At 45.4% G+C, this 16711-nt stretch overlaps 2 protein-coding genes across 3 annotated transcripts in view; one reads left to right on the top strand and one right to left on the bottom strand.

Annotated features, from left to right (window-relative positions):
- The window catches only part of LOC147748811 (uncharacterized), a 71327-nt gene extending 59833 nt beyond the window's left edge, over window positions 1-11494 (bottom strand). Inside the window, exon 1 of the mRNA XM_086952133.1 lies at window positions 11354-11494. Within this exon, the coding sequence (XP_086808259.1) occupies window positions 11354-11494 (141 nt within the window). The remainder of the gene's footprint in view (window positions 1-11353) is intronic.
- The window catches only part of ERBB3 (erb-b2 receptor tyrosine kinase 3), a 249950-nt gene that overhangs the window by 108976 nt on the left and 124263 nt on the right, over window positions 1-16711 (top strand). The gene's annotated exons all lie outside the window — the stretch shown is intronic.

Below are 16711 nucleotides of genomic sequence, written 5' to 3'. Positions count from 1 at the left end.
GAGCGATGCGCTTAATGAGCCATGATGAGAGAGGAAAGCCAGATAGCACCTGTGCGCGTAACTGTGCTCATAACCGCACTCTTTAGGACACACAAGCGTGTGGTCAGCTTTTTGAAGCCCCCTTACTAAAACTCTCGCCAGAGCAGCGCATGTGCGCTGTCTCAGGCCAGACCTAAAAAAACAGGACTTGAGTAGCTCATCACGCATAACTACTCACAAGTTGAATCTGAAAACATGAGTACTCTGCAGGTTGTTTGGCTGCTTTCAATTGCCTTCTGCTTACAAGTTGTAATCATTACTACAGGTTGCGTGTCCAACTACCATAGAACGTTTATCCCCAATCAAAGACGACTATCGTAAATAACTGTGATTATAAAACGTCCATTGGTTGTCCAACTGGGTTACAAGTTACGAAATCAATCCTGCTTGTTTGCGTTTGTAGTACCAAGTTTAAATGTATTCTAGAGAACAGAAGGTCACATGAACACGAAATGGAAGACAGACTGAGAAAGGGTGTGTTACAAATACATAGCAGGGTTCGTTCACTCACCTATAGGGTGATTACTATAAGGCGTCTTCTCCGGATCCTTGTGGTGCTGGCGTTTGTGTTTTCGGGCAGGGAAATCCACTGCTTCTAACAACGATCCAACATCCGAGGTCTTACTTCCTTTTTAGACGACCTGGTAGATGTAGTGAGTTTACCGCCGAGCAACGTCCATGTAGCAACCAGCCCTTCCAGCTATAAAGTAAAGGTTCGTAATGAAGCCTCTGCCTCTCTGAAACCCAAGCCGTGAAACAATGAAAGGCTACATCCATGCCATGGTATGGTATTATCATGTCTGCAGCACAAAGTGCTGGTTATGTACACATGACGCAAATAACGAACAACCACATGACGCAAATAACGAATAACCGCGTGAAACAAATAACGAACACCGTCCTGCCAGTGGGGGAAAATGGAAGGAATAGATTCTGGGGAAACAGAAGGCGTCATCAACTCCCACCAGGCACGAGTACCATAGCAGGCTTTGCAGTGCACTCAGTATTCTTCAAAGTGAGGTAGAGTTGGGCACCGTGCGTCATTTGCAATCAGGCAGCACGCAGCAGCATGTCAGAGAGTCACAGTACAAACGAGACAGTTTTAACAAACATATTATATCTGTGTCTGTTTGTCAGTTTGAGCCCTTCAAAGAAAGTTCAGATTTTTAGCTAGCATTCTGGCACTTGTAGCTCTGATTTTATATTAAGATTCACAGGACTAAAAATCCCACAATGTAAGAGTAAAAAAAACGGACTGGGTGAGTTATACACGTATGCAGTATGGGGTTATTTGCAATTCAGAGGACGACAGCCCAGTTAAACCAGCAAGGGACCCTTCATTAAATCCTGGACCAGGCTCTGAAATGTTCAGCGCAACATAGGAATTTTCCACGTCCTTAAAAAGTGCTAATGTCAAATCACCCTGTTTTGGTGGTTGTTGCCCTCTTTTCAAGCACAATCACTTTCAAAACAAGAGCTGCGTTGTCTTACACCGGGGGCCCGGCTTTGAGGCTCAGTCCATGTATAGCGTTTACCTTGAGGGAGCAAGCTTGATAATTGCAAACAGAGGTAATTGCCACACATGCATGAGGCCTCATTGGGAACAGTGCAATACATGCACGAGTTTCCCAAAAAGTCCTGAGCGATTCCAAGAGGTACCTCCTAAGCAGCGCTTGCTCGCTGCGTAGGAGAGACCTAAAAAGATGGCAGTCAGCATCTATGAATGACTGGGCAAAGTCACCTAGGGGTAGGCTTTGTGAGAAGCTTCAGAGAGTCTCAGGTCGCCAGTCTCCTCAAGGCTGACAGCCCCAAGCCTTGAAAGCAGTTTATAGGCCAGAAATGTCATAATAGATACAATGTTATGGGACACAGTTAGTTTGATTGCAGCTAGGAGTGATCAAGAAATCCATATATTTCAGTTTCTATCAGTTGCAGTAGAGTGTTTTCTGGTGCCACGGGATGGAGCAGAACTTTGGCACTACGTTACAGACTCCAGGGCGGTGCTTAATTTGAAAACAAATATAAGTGCCAGGGCTCTTGTCATCGGGCCACTGCAGCTTGATCCACACACTGCCCCTGACATGATACCAATGACAGTAACTACTAACCACCACTACCAGTGTGACAATTCAGACTATTTCAGGCCACCAAAGCTACAAGAATGGCTTTGGTAGCCAGTAATAGTAATTTTTATTGTACATTGAATTAATAATAAGCTGCTGTTGTTGTCTTCTTTAAATTAGGCAGACAGCGCCACCTTGTTGCAGACTGTCACAAGTGCAGGTGTTGATAATTAAGTGCTGAGCATCGGAAACCTCCAGCTCAAATTAAGCACTGCTTCAGGGCCCCCAGACTCTGTGGTCTGTATCTCATACCCTGTAATTACCATCCTGTAGATGCTCACTTGTTCTCAGAGACTGAATCCATAGGAAAGCAGTGTCTCAGCTTAAGTGTCTCGCCTATTGCTTTTGTCACACTCTTGAGAGTTTATTTACCCTCTTTGACATCACAGCATACCTAAGGGGCTCCTGGGGGGCTGGTGGGAGGAGCTGGGGATCTAGGGGACTATGACAGGATTTGTAGCATGAGCTTTTTGAAGGCCTTGGAAGCCTTCCTCACACGTGCCATGGAAGATCCACTTTGCCTCCTGTAAAGTTTTATTAGCACAGCCCCCAAAATGTGCTTGTACTCAACAGTGGAAAGACCTTCACTGAACTGAACCATATTCTTGCTTGTGGTAACTCAAAATTAGATCTGGGTGAAATTAAATTACAGGGCGTAGTTCGTATGATTTAGGTAATTACTCATTACTCTTGTTACTTAAAATTCTCAAAATGATGCCATTATGCAAATTTGCGTAGTTGCGCACCATTTGTGGTAAAAATGTACAGTGAATGCACAATTTACAGTAAACATGTACCGCAAACGCACAGTAACAACAGAATGCCAGCAGCCGTTGTTCACGGTCCTTTTGCTTCAATGCATCCCAGCACCAGAAATTGATGCAAGGATGCATTTCCTGCTAAAATATAGCACGAAATGATGGATTTGTATTCATGTAAATATGTGTAATTTTGTCTAATTACTTGAATTTCACACCAGGAATAATAAGGTGGGGAAGGTATCTCTCCCACTGCTCACCCTCCTCCTGCATGAAGATACACCGCATGACATGTTGAAATGTTTGTTTAGACAGTTGATTTGGGAATGATAGCTACTGTCAGTAGCGGCCAGTGTTTGGGATGAGTGGCTGGGCGGGCAGGCAGGTGGGGGGTGGCTGGGAGGTGAGGGAGGCATAGGGGCACGAAGGGAGGGGGCATACAATCCTTACCATCAGCCGACCGCGTACCGCTCCTCTGTTTCAATTACAGGCTCCCAGAATGCCCTGCGGCCAATCCTGAATCTGCTCTCACATGATAGCAGCTCTGCTATTGACCTGAGTGCCCTAGATCAGCATTCCAGGACAGACTGGGAGTCTATGCCTGCTCTCTTCAACCCCAGCAATGCAGCTGGGTTGGAGAGAAATTCACTGCGCATGATGGTTTGGCCGGCCTAAGACAGCCGGCCAAACCATCATGTGGAGTGAAGGGAGAGCACTACCATTCCCTCCAGTGCTGTCACCCCCCAGTCCCCGCCCCCAAGACTCAGCAGGAAAGGAGAAGTAAAACAAGTGTCTTTTTTTACTCCTTTCCTGCTGTTTTGGGAGGTCAAAGCTCCTCTGCCATTGTGGAGGAGCCGCCGCTGACTACTGCTGGGAAAATTAACGTCCTGTGGGAATGGCTTCTGCTACAGTTGAAGAACAGTTCCCTACCTTATGCTGTCAGCAGAAAAGCCATTTGCATGAAGACCTCTGCCAGGTTAATAGCCACACAAAAACCAGTAAAGGGCCACAGGCCCACTTCTTCCCGATACCTAGTAGCATAGCCCACTATTACCAAGACAGGGACTTTTCCAGACATGGACAATGCAGAAGACTGAGCAGAACCATAATATTGTCCTAGAAGAGTTTGGTACTATTTGGAGAAAAGACAAGAGACCCTGAGTTTTTACTCCTAACTTTCCAATTTGGTGATGCAAACACTTGTGACAGTAGATCTGCAGGTCCTTGCATTGGTAGGATCTGTGAGGTAGGTGTAGTAGCTACATCATGGTCCATCTACACATGAGTACTCTTTTACTCTTTTAGTGCTTTTCTATGGTCCACCCTTCACAGCTCCACTCTGTATGGCATGGGAACTCCCACTACTTTACCTCACCCACCCCACAGTGCTTTGCATGAGAAGGATGTACATGAACTGCAAAGTATGAAAATAATCCTTTCGCTGTGGTGTCACACACCAGATTTAATGCAGGTTTGTGTCAGTGATGTAATACAGAAGATGGATGAAGATGCATGTTTGAGTAAGCCTGGGATTTTGTCCCTCCCCCCCAAAAAAAAATGCGATACAAGCTGCCTTTTCTCACATTTTTGCATAACTGCAAAAAACAGGGACATTTCTAGTGGTTCGGCATAGCTGGCGTATTTCTCTTGAGTGTAATTACAGCAAAATTACTCGGAATTATGTCAGAAGCATAATCTAGTATCTACGCTATTTCTTAGTGCAAAATGCACTCCTGAGTCCAAAATGGGCTGAAGGATTAAAAAATAGTACTAAATGCGACAGGACACGATCAGCCGTAGCCAGCAGCCGCTTGCTCTCTCTTAGATCGTTGTTCCTGTGCTCCTGCAGTAGGATTTTTGACCTCTAATTGCTCTTAATTACTCAAGCTGGCATAATTGCATAATTTTGGTAGTTTTGCACATCACAAGTGTACTGCATAATTACTAATATTACTCCGATTACTCTGGCGTAATTAAAATTTCGCCCACGCCTAGAAATTTCACTGGTTCATAGTGGATCCTGTAACGGTAAGGCAAAATCTCCACGAATACTGATAACACAAAATTCAGTAAATGTTGCAAATTCATTCTGTGTGGAAAATGTCTTTCTTGGCAAATTTCACTTGTTTCTCCATGGCTATGTTTGAGCTGTAATATGACAGGACTTATTCAGATACACGAGAGGCCCTTTGTCTGTACCAGGAATGGATTCAATACCAAAAAATCCCTGTACCCTGGACGTTAGTTAGCATCCGTCTAGTAGACATGAGAACATGATTTGTTGGAAAATATACTATTTAATTCCAGACCCACCCCCTCTCAATTTATGGTTAGGTGTGTGTTCTCTAATGCCTTACTGTCCACAACAAACCCCTGTTTGTAACTGCAAGCAGGAGAATCCGGGCAGAGTTCAACTCGACATATCCAATGATGTCTGCCCCACTGAGACAGTCCATCCACCCACACTTGAAAAATAAATGCAAACAAAAAATGTGTGGCGGAAAGGAAGGCACCTCACGGGCGAACAACCCTCGCCCGTGAGGTGCCTTCCTTTCCAAATCATGTTCTCATGTCTACTAGACGGATGCTAACTAACGTCCAGGGTACAGTAATTTTTTGGTATTGAATTTAATTGAGTGGAGGGCTATCCCATAGGTACCCGTTTTTCCCTCTTAGCTCCTCTTTGTTATTACATGAACCAGGAATGGATTCAGTTTTGAAAATATAGGGCAGCAATACGCACCTGGAACTCTCTTCCCACTCACCTACGCCTTACTCAGAACCACCTAGCATTCAGAAAACAACTTAAAACTTGGATATTCGACATGTAACTCCCCCCCCCCCTTCCTCAAGCGCCTTGAGACCCTATGGGTATGTAGCGCGCTATATAAATCCTGACTTGACTTGACTTGACTTGACCTAAACAGATTTTCTAGGCAAATGAAGGCTGCGAAATGCAAACATGAGCAGCCCTACCTCCTGGGCGTGCTTCTGGTAGTCAAAGCAAGAATTATTGTCTCCTCTGTTGTAAATATCACACTCTACGTAACCGGGCAACTTGTTGCTTCAGATCTTGGCTCGGGCATTGCGTACTGTGTGATTTTGGACATCACTGGTCTCACAGAACTGCAAATGGGCCATGCTTGTAATTAGGGCTGCTGGTTTTATGGTATTTATTTTTTTGACATTTCCATCTGTATGTATCCATATATTTTTTTTTTGCTCATTTTATCTATATTTATCGTACATTTTGTGAAAAAATTAAGCTGAAATATGTATATTTCTACATGTATTTAACTAGTTAATTTACACTTGGGCCTGAACGCCTAACAGGTTTCAAAGATATAAACACCCTCAGATTATAAAATATGCACTTTTAAGAAAACACGCACATTTTACACGTAAACTGCTGTTTAAAGCTCTTTACTGAAATTCCTTTATTTTTTTAACCCCCTTGCCTGTCAATCAACACAGCTATTGCCCTGACATTTATGATCGACAGCATTTAGAATCACTCAAAAGCAACCCATTTTCCGGTTTTATTGCATTTTAAAATAAATACAGGCACACCAGCGATGCGGCACCCGCGGAGCGGGTGCGGCGAGTCGTCAGCTGGGAGCCTCGTGTGCCGCTGTAAAGTGCGCTGTGCAGGTGAACGCCTCTCTCCTCGGACCTGTCTCCTCGTGTGAGTAACCAATACAGGCAGGAAAGTAAATGGTATTCTGTCTATATTTATCTTTTAAAAAATCAGTAAAAACGGAAAACGGGGAGCCTTACAGATAAAAAAATACACGTAACACAAATACTGGAAATGTAAATTTGAAATACTTTACAGTTAGTGTTAGGTTAGGGTTAAGGGTTACGAGTTAGCGTTAGTCTAATAGCGTAACCACAGAGCAAGAGTTGGCTTCAGGGTTAGTGTCAGGCATGGGATCCTGGCTAGGGTGACACATAGGTCTGAGACTAGGGGCAGCCTGGGTTCAAGGACTGCAGGTAGGATCAGCCATAGGGGAGGTTTAACTTATGGTCAGTAGTAAATGCAGTGTCAGGGCCAGGGTTAACCCTAGGGTTAGCGTCCAGGTTCAACTGAAGGCGAGGTTTAGACTTCGCCAAAAGACCGATTTTCACAGGCCTGTGAGGTCCTACTTCAAATTAAAGATTTACCATATCCCCAGAGCCACTGGAATTATGCGGACCAAATTCTATGACAAGTGTGACTAAATTATGCAGCAAGGATAAACAAATTATGCAGCATAATGCAGCACACTTTGTGATAGTATTACCTGATTATTTTGTCAATTGTACACATGTAACACTATCTGGACAAACTTTAACCTCATTAGTACCAGTTTGACACCCAAATACAGTCATTATTTGGAAAGGGACTTCAACTGTGTAGAAACAAACTTTGCAGCATTTTTCCTAACTTTTCATCTGTTTGAGCTGGAAACAAAAGTTTTTGTTAAAATCGATCGATTATGCAGGAAATTATGGATTATGTGGCAAATGTGGCAAATCCATAATTATGAGGAAAATGTCACAACCGCAAAATTGCATATTTCCAATGGCCCTTTATATCCCTCATGGAATACATTTACATAGCACAAGTTATTCATAGGCATAACTCAAATCCAACCATGGCATCACCTGGCAACACACTTTCAGACACAGCCTTGCCTCCCCCGATGGGCCACATTCAGAGGGCTGTAATGTTAAAGGTTACGAAAGGGTCTGCTAGCAGCCTGGCACAAGATACGCCTGGAAACGGTTTTCAGCCTGACCGGGCTTGTACCGGTGGCAAGGGTAGGACAAGGATTGCTAGCATGGCTCCTCCAGACTGTCCATACAAAGCAGATAGCAATGTGGGTATTAACTTGCCACCAGAAACATGCCCATACGTGGTTGTGTTGGTGAACGTATCCCCTTTGGCAATAGCTGCTACTGAGACCACTGAACAGCTAAAAAATAAGGTATCTTGTTGTCCACTCACGAAGTAGTTCGCAGTTAGATGTCATTGCCAGTTTCCAGTTCCTGCCTTGTCTGAGTCAGGTGAGTCTATGGTTTATGCATGGGGAGGTACAGTATTGTATTGTAATTGCATTTATATAGCGCTTACTACCCCTGACGAGGCGTTGAAGCGCTTTAGTAGTGTTAGTGCTTATGGCAGGTCAAGGACATGTTTTCATTGATCAAGTGGCTCTGCGACCCCTTCCCTCCATGCTCTTAGACTGAACTCTTGACATCTAATGCCAAGCTAAGGACTACCCGTCCCTGGCTCTGTGGTGTGGGCCCTTCATACACCCTAGCAGTCATGGAATCACCCCATTAGTTCAACCTCCTGAGTCCTGCAGGCTCTGAAAAGCATTTTGCATGCAGCTGTCAGGGGTCTCCAGCAGGAACGAGACTTCTTTTTAAGGATCCTGCTTAGAAAACTTTGTATCAACCTTGTGATGAAGGGTCACAAGCTGCTTGAAACGCGCTGGTATGCAATTAGCCAGCTGATTCATAGAGTTTATGAAGATGGTTTATATTCTGCATAATACTTATCAAGTGACAACCACCTACCTTGATTAACTTCAAACCGTCTCTAAAAAAGATCTAGCCAGGTCTTATCGAGAATCTAAACTCTCACAGACTCTCAACCATCCAGATCCTGGGTCCCTGACAGCGTCCTTTCTCTCCCATAAGGTGAACTACAATATGGAACCGACTCTAGATAAAATTTATCCCAATGTACTGAGAAAATTATATCTTCAGTGGAGGCATGGCTCTCTTCCAATCAAATCTTTTACAGCCAAATGGAACCATGATCCCAGCAGTACATGTCCTGCTTGTAGAATCACTGATGAAAGCGAGCTCCACATTCTTTTTTTCTGTCCTGCTTACCAGGGGATCCGCAGGAACTGGATTCTCCCTCTATGCAGAAACTTGGGATTCTACAAGTGCCTGCAGGCTTACAGAGTCCTAAAAACTGATTTGTCAGACCAAATTGTATTCACAATGGCCAAATACCTGGGCGCCCTTTGGTTCACCAGAAGGAAATATCTCTAATTGTAGACTGAATATGGATCTGTCTTTATTACATGCAGGTTTTTTTACAGTAATGTTTTTATGCGTTTTTATGCGATTTACATTTCATTGTACAAATCATTTAAATGTATGTGTAACATGATTGTCTTTTATGGTAAATTTTTTTACCGAAATAAAGGTTTTTTCAAGATTAACTTCATTTACTATATAAGAGGGCAGGAGAGAGCCTCGTTTAAGACAGAAACATATAATTATGTTGCACTTCTTTTAAACTGAAATAAATATTGGATGTACAGTTGTTATCTTTTTACTTGTTTTCATTGGACAGTGCAGATGTTGCTAGGAATTTTACTTAATGAACAGTCCATTATTCATTCTCGCCCAACACTCTGAAGTCTGTGTTTTGACCCACTTCAACCACTGCCTTCCCACTTCAGGTCTCAGCCTCTAAGAGGCGAGTAGGGCCCGGAACAGTCAGTTGCAAGCTATGCCTGGGCCTCTAGAAGGATGGCAAAAATGGGTGATATGAGGTGGGTCATACCAATTGCTGGCCCGCTGAGGGAGGGAGCTAGTGAGCGCGTGAGAGATTGCTCTGTAGTTCCGGCAAGCCAAAGCTCCGGGCCCATCTATCCTCCGGCCCCTGAGCTATTCTGGTCGTAGATCCAATTCTATTACAGGACCGGAGGCTTCGGATTATGCTTCTCTTTCTTATATTTGCCACTCACAGCAGCCAATGAAAAACGTTTTGTATGCAAATAAAAACTACATTTCCCATGATGCTTGTACATACATCACATCCTGTATAGCCCCATAAGAGCTGCTGCATCCTGTGTCTCCTCCTCTTTCTTTGCTGCTCACGCAGACAGTTAAGTGCTCACAGCATTATGATATGATTAATGTCTTGGTTGACTGACGGATTTTCTTTGAGGTTACTGCCAGTAGTTTTGCGCTCATTGCATGCTGTATTAAATGCCTTGCGTTTAGATCGCTTGATGTTGAAATGCTTTGCGCTTATATCGCGCTATGTTTCATGCTTGTGGCGTGATTGTGGTTTATGGGAGCTGGTAGCGCACGTGTTACGTGCAGCCGTGTATCTTAACGAACGGCGCTCCCTAAGTTCAAGACTGTTTGCAGCGCGCTGGATATATCACAGTATCTAGGTTGTCCTCAATTTACAAAGGGTCCTAGGAGTATGTGTTGGTGATTTACGCTGCATTTCCATGCTTTCTTGTGTTAGCGCTCGCGGGCGCCATGGGTTATTTTTACCGCCTAGGAGGGCGGAGCGGCTCCCGCTGGGAGCAGCGTACTCCGTGGACGCTTTTGTTTGTGACCGGTTCGGTCTCCCTGGCCAGGCGTTTGTTCCCCAATGGCCTGCGGGCATTGCTGCGTTCTTGCGGGGGCTGTGTGCGGCGCCCGGGTGTGGCGCCTCCCCCTGCAGCGGAGTCTGTCGCCTTATCTGTCGGTCCACCTTACCGCTCAATCTCCGCAGAGCTTCATGGCTCGCTTCGATAAAGCAGGCGCGCGTCGCCTCCTTGCCACGTCCTGGGACTGTGGGTACGGTGATGTATCCTCTACGCGGGTGGCCCCCCTTTTTCAGGCGCTCTGTACTCCCGCTGATGAGCACATGCCGCTCCTTCCCGGCCGGGGTCTTCAGATTTCATCAGCTTCGTGTGGATCGGTCTACACGTGGCCTCGGGGCAAGGCTGCCGCCTTTGATCTCCATGGTGCAGGGTTCGATCCCAGGTGCCCCGAGTCGTGTCCATTTATCATTAATGTTGTAATTTGTGTTTTCTCACGATTTAAGTTTACTATTCTCCTGGGACATGTTTTACTGTTTATACTGGATGGCAGTATGCGCTTGGCAGCTTTTTGGTAGCGCTGATGCAACTTTCAGATGGCTCCTGCGGGAGTGGTGAGGTCGCTCTGCTTATGCCGGCGAGATTAATCCTCATGAGAGGCCTAGACAGCCGCAAACTGAATCAGACGCTCCTTCTGGAGCTGGAATTCAGCGCTAGAGTGCGCCATGATGAATTGGGTGAATGTGTTTGTGTCTTGATTTGTTGCTCCTTGATTACATTCCAACAATGCTGTTTTACAGAGTGCGCCATGATGAATTGGGTGTATGTATTTGTGTCTTGATTTGTTGCTCCTTGAGTACATTCCAACGATGCTGTTTTGCGTAAGTTTCCGGTCACTTCCATAGGGTTGTTTGAATTATTGCGCGGTCACGCGCTTTCTCCGCCAAAGGCTTCCCTAGTAGCCGAGTGCGGTTATGGAGTCATAACGCTCCGGTGTGCGTAACCCATTTGGGCACAATTTGGGCTTACTTTGGGCACATTGGCCTACGCACGTCGCAGGCGTCCCTTGTTTGTTTTGTTTGAGGTCTCAGTGCCTCCTGCTTACCTGGGCAGATTCCTGGTAGCCGCCAGGCTTTAACAATAGGCTGGCCCTCGGAGTGCGCACACGCTCCTGGTATTTTACAAAGACTCCCGACGCCCTCTGGGCTGGTATAATGACTACAGCTTTGCTGAGGAGCCGATGCATTATTCATTTCTCTGTTTTAGTGTGCACAGGGTTGGCTCCCCCTCGACTCCTCCATTGCACTGTGCCTTGCACTTTCATATGTATAGAATACAGATGTCCCTTGAGGATGAGGTTGGAAAATATGTATGTATATATCTATATTGCTATATTGGAGGATGACAACTACTGATAGGAGCGCAAGAGCCTCCTGAACTGATTATGTTGACACCCAGGTTCTTCCCGTTCTTGTGTGGTCAACAGGGCCTCATGTATGACGTTACCTAACTCGGGGTGACAGGGCTTGATTGACGCCCATTTTGTTCTGCTACCACAAATCCTTCAGCATGCGTTCGTTTTTGTCTATTTACTTATTATTTTTTACGTTGTTAGTTATTGTCTTTATTTCGTTTCCTCCTTTTTTCCTAGTCGTCTCAGAAAGGGATTCCCAAATTTCACAGGCTGCAAATCAATGTCGTAGCCAGCAACGCTCGGTGATAGGCGTCGGTATGACGCCTTTGCGCCGGATCGCCCGAGAGGCGCAAAGCCTTCGTAAGGTTGGGCACCAGGACACCAGAGGCCCCTATGGGACAGATTTATTATCGTTGAGTGTATAAAGGGTAGCGTTCAGGAGAGGGTCTGGTTCTCTCCTTCCCTACAAGGGCAGTTGTTCCGATGGTAGTACCAATGGTTGATGCGGGGGATAGGCTTCCCTCCTCAGTTCCCCATTAACGTCCGAGTACCGTGTTGTTTTATCTCTCAGGTTAATTGGATACATAGAGGCATGGTTGTTTTATCTCAATCCTATGCGACTCAGTGGTTTATCCCCACTTTACGATGCGAGGATGACTTTCCGATGGTATTAGTACGAGAGTTTCCCTTGGGTGGATGCCTCGGTGGTGGTGTGTTGGGCACCGTCACTCAAACAGTTTTTCCGAACCCTCCAGTTATTCGGGCTCTTTGTCGTGCACGCCTCTGGAGGCTTACTGTTCAGCATGCACAATATCTCGACTGCGAGTACGATCAGCGGATATGGGCATATAGGTCATCTTCATAGTGGGCTAATTCCAGAACTCAGGCATTCTGCCGACGATTTCACATTTAGATTGTTGTGGTATACCTCCTTAGCCTACATGGCAGTAAAGGTCTGTTCCATCTGGTTTCCTGTTTTTTTCGGACGACTGGTCACATCGTTCGTGCAGGGCGGACTCCATTTTGGATTCCCAATGCCCCCTGGGTCGGCGGAGGACGGCTCGTTCTCCTGCCTTTTCTTGCAATTTTTTGCATTGTCTACTGTAGTGACACTCAGGTAAATCTAGGCAGATGCCTTATGGTTCACCAGAGAGCTACGGCCCGCAGATTCATCGTTGCCGTTTATTAGGCGCGGGTCCGGGTTGACACATGGCAATGTGGTAGGAACTTTTTTCCTGGGTGTATGTATGCCGACTTTGCTTTATTGCGACCAAGTTTCTGGTATCTACAATACTTTCTTGGTTCTCGAACGCGTTCTTTTCGTATTTCTGGGACTTTTCATTCCCTACAGAGGTTTCGGCGATAGAGGGTCGCTTGTGGATATGTACGCCATTTGGCGGCTTTGTGAGGACTGATTTCTTCTGGTGAATTAGTTACCAAATAATGTACGGGGACTTTAGTCCTTATAACGTCCATTTGGCCGTTTTCCTGCGGCTCTTCTCGGTTCAGGGCAGGTTGCTGAACTTGCGTCGGGTTTTTCTTTCGAATTCTTTTGGTGGCATAAGTTTCCAAACGGGACATTAAATATTGTCAGGCTGTGCTACAAAGCATCCCACCTTCGGGGGTTCATATGGCGAGGCAAGCCCGCGTTTTACAGGTATAGTATGTACTATAAGAAATTGCCCTGTCAGCAAGGTCTGAACTGCATGTGGTCAGGGCCTTGTCACACGACTTTGCACTTTATGGGTGTTTCTTCACATGCCTCATGGCTTACAACGATGATTCTCGGAATTATCATCTGATTTTTTCGACTATATGTTCATATGATTGTTGATGATTATTATCATTTTCTATGTGAGTACGAGGCTATTACAGCCGATGGTTGAGGGCCTTTGGCCGGAATGGGTGTTTGAACCAATGGTGATACGCAGTTTGCTCAAGTACAATATTTATCATTCTTGTTTGGATAATTCCCATTGTTGTGCAAGTTTTACCTTTTCTGATGAAGTTTCTCAGACTCTATTTAAAAAGTATATTATGTACCGGTGGGAAATTTAAGACTGTAGTTGTGTTGCTAAGCGTTGAACTAGCATAATCCGAAGCCTCCGGTCCTGTAATAGAATCAAAAATTAGCTAGCATTCGCGCCAAGAATTTTCAATTCTATTAAGGACACGGAGGCGAGGATTATCCCACCCGGTTTATTACAGTGGTAATAATTACCCACCCGCATGTACTTGATATTCTGTATCAGCAGAAGTTACGGGTTTTTCCTGTCTCATTCCTTTCAGCTTCCAGTAAAGAAGAAGGAGCAGGTGTTCTTCTGGCTTAAAGACGTGATCCTTCCAGTTGACGATGGTTCGCCATGTGAAGGATGTTAATTGAGACTCATATCCCGTGGAAAGGACTGGATTTAGTAATGTTTGTTCTCCATGTTGAAGGATGTTTATTGAGACTCATATTCCGTACAATGGACTGGATTTATTTATGTGTGGACTGTATATGTTCGAGCAAAGAAAGAGGAGGAGACACAGGATGCAGCAGCTCTTATGGGGCTATACAGGATGTGATGTATGTACAAGCATCATGGGAAATGTAGTTTTTATTTGCATACAAAACGTTTTTCATTGGCTGCTGTGAGTGGCAAATATAAGAAAGAGAAGCATAATCCTCGCCTCCGTGTCCTTAATAGAATTGAAAATTCTTGGCGCGAATGCTAGCTAATTTTTGACCCACCAGCCTTTGTGCCCTCCCCAGCCCTACTGTCTCCGCTCCCCTCCCCCTTTGGTCCCAGCTGTCTCCTGCTAACCCCCTTTGCAGTCTGCACCGTGGATTCGCTCGCAGTTGTCAGGGCGGGTATTGGTGGACAGGTGAGAGCGTGACGCAGGGCGGAGGGGGTGAAATCACACCCTTCCTTAGATTAAATTAGTAAAAGGGGGGGGGGGGGTATTGATTCGTCTCCTTTTTTAAAGAACGTGAATTTTAGGGATCTCGTAAAACAGCAGTACCCTCATAACTTGATTATTAACCTCACGTAATGAAAAATCTCGAGATACTACCAAAAATCGAGTCCCCTAGTGAGTTGCTATATGTAGTGTCCCAAATACTCTGTGTTGAATGGATCACCTTTGAGTTGCTGGCTCTGATTGTCTAATCTGTGGCGTGCCTGACGTGCCCTCAATACATTTTCCCATCATTTAAAAAACTTCCCGTCGGTTTTCGCAGTTTTTGAAAGACAGCGTTTTGTTTACATGTTGGGTGGGTTTCAACAAAGGGCGAGGGCCCTCTGAAAATGCTAGCCTGGCTAAATCGTGCCTTTGTGCACACTGGATTACAAAGGACTGCGCGACTTCTGCACCAATACTAGTCGAATCCTAGTTTCATCCTAGGAACTGCAGAGTGCAAAAACGTAACATTAAAAAAAAAAAATGAGATTTGACGAAATTACCTGAAAATGTTGTGACATTACACTTTTAAAGCAAAATTACGTTTACAGGTATCATGCAGGACTTTTTATGCAGATGCACACTTATCATAAAAAAAAGTCTTCCTAGATACCGGCAGGAGACTGGTTCGCGCAGAATTGCTCTTGGCAAGACATTTTCTGGGTGAACAAGGTCACCCACGAGCCAAACAATATACAAAAGTTGCGTAAAGTGAAATTTTGCAATAGTTCACAAATATAATGCAACATTTGGGAATTACGCACATTTTGCTGCTATAATTAAAATGTCACCCAGACCAAGATCTTATATGGTAAATTTGCCACATGTCTCCAGGGCCCCATAGTCACCTTGCCTCCAGTCCCAGGCTTTCATTCAACCACCTGAATCATTTTGAGAGTCATGATCATGGTTCACTTCAACCGAACAAACTGGACTGAAGAATCGTATTACAATGGTGTGTAACGGCCCCCACCCTTGCGGCGCACCGGGGGATTGCCCGATGCCCGCAACGGCCAGTCCGGCCCTGGTGAGAAGTATGTCAACCATAGCGCTATGAAAAGCGGTATAAATACTATCAAACAGACAATCGATATGGAGTCACCCGGTGCCTCTAAATTAAAGGTCAATCACACAACTCACGCTGCGCCACCTCGTGTCACACGATTTCGGGCCCTTTCACACGGTCACCAGGAGAGGAGCCGAGATCACACGGTGGCAGAAAAAATGAGCTGAAAACCACTATAAACTGTGGATTTCTGCTCTTTTTCGGAGGCTGCAAGCAGCCGATGTCCATAAAAGGTGTGAAACCACCCCATGACAAGGGTGACAGCCTCGATTAACCTTTCTTTTTTGGGAGGGGGTGGGGAGAGGTTGGAGGTGCGGAGTGCCTCTTAGTTAGATCTAGGCAGAAAGCCCCGCCCCTCTAAGGCCCCGTCCCCTCCTGAAAATAGTTTGTAAATTGGCAGGTATGCAATTTGTTCCTCGTGCGTTGCATAAAACCTCAGTGACTGTTCTCTTCTGCAACCAATGTGGGCGTGTGCTGACATCTTGTGTAGTGTTTCGTAAGCTGACAGCCACACCAGTTGTGTGAAACCCGTTGGGCGGGATAAACCAACCATGGGCTCTTCGGTCACCAGCAAGGAGTGTAGGCCCTAATCCCGAGGATTAGTCCTTTATGCGTGGGAGGGCGCGAGAACAGGTAAAACATTGTCTTCGAGCGGTTGCTAGCATCACTTTGGGTTTGCAGGCTGCCTCCGTGGGAGGGCATGTGGTGGTTTTCAAAATGCAGCGAGCTTTCAGAACCAAGCCTCCTATGACGCTCACAACAAAATAAATATGATTTAGATACTTGTCAGGTGTTACTGCTACCCAGCTCAATGGTGTTCATTACATCAGAAGGATAACATGCTGAGACACATTGGCCTCGATATGAACCTGAGGCTGCTTAAAGAGACATCTCTGCAGCAGGTGCATGAACCTGCTGAACTGTTTGATGGAGCAAGTGATGTTCCTTGAGTTGGAAACTGTGGGGCATAGAACAGGCTTCTGCCTTCGGCACAGTCCTTTCTGGAAGGCTTTGGGGGCTTATGGGGTTTCCATTGTCGC

This window comes from Lissotriton vulgaris, chromosome 1_1, assembly GCF_964263255.1.
Source record: "Lissotriton vulgaris chromosome 1_1, aLisVul1.2, whole genome shotgun sequence".
NCBI lineage: Eukaryota > Metazoa > Chordata > Amphibia > Caudata > Salamandridae > Lissotriton > Lissotriton vulgaris.
The sequence above is the reverse complement of the archived record's forward strand: the minus strand, read 5'-3'. Positions and strand labels throughout refer to the sequence as shown.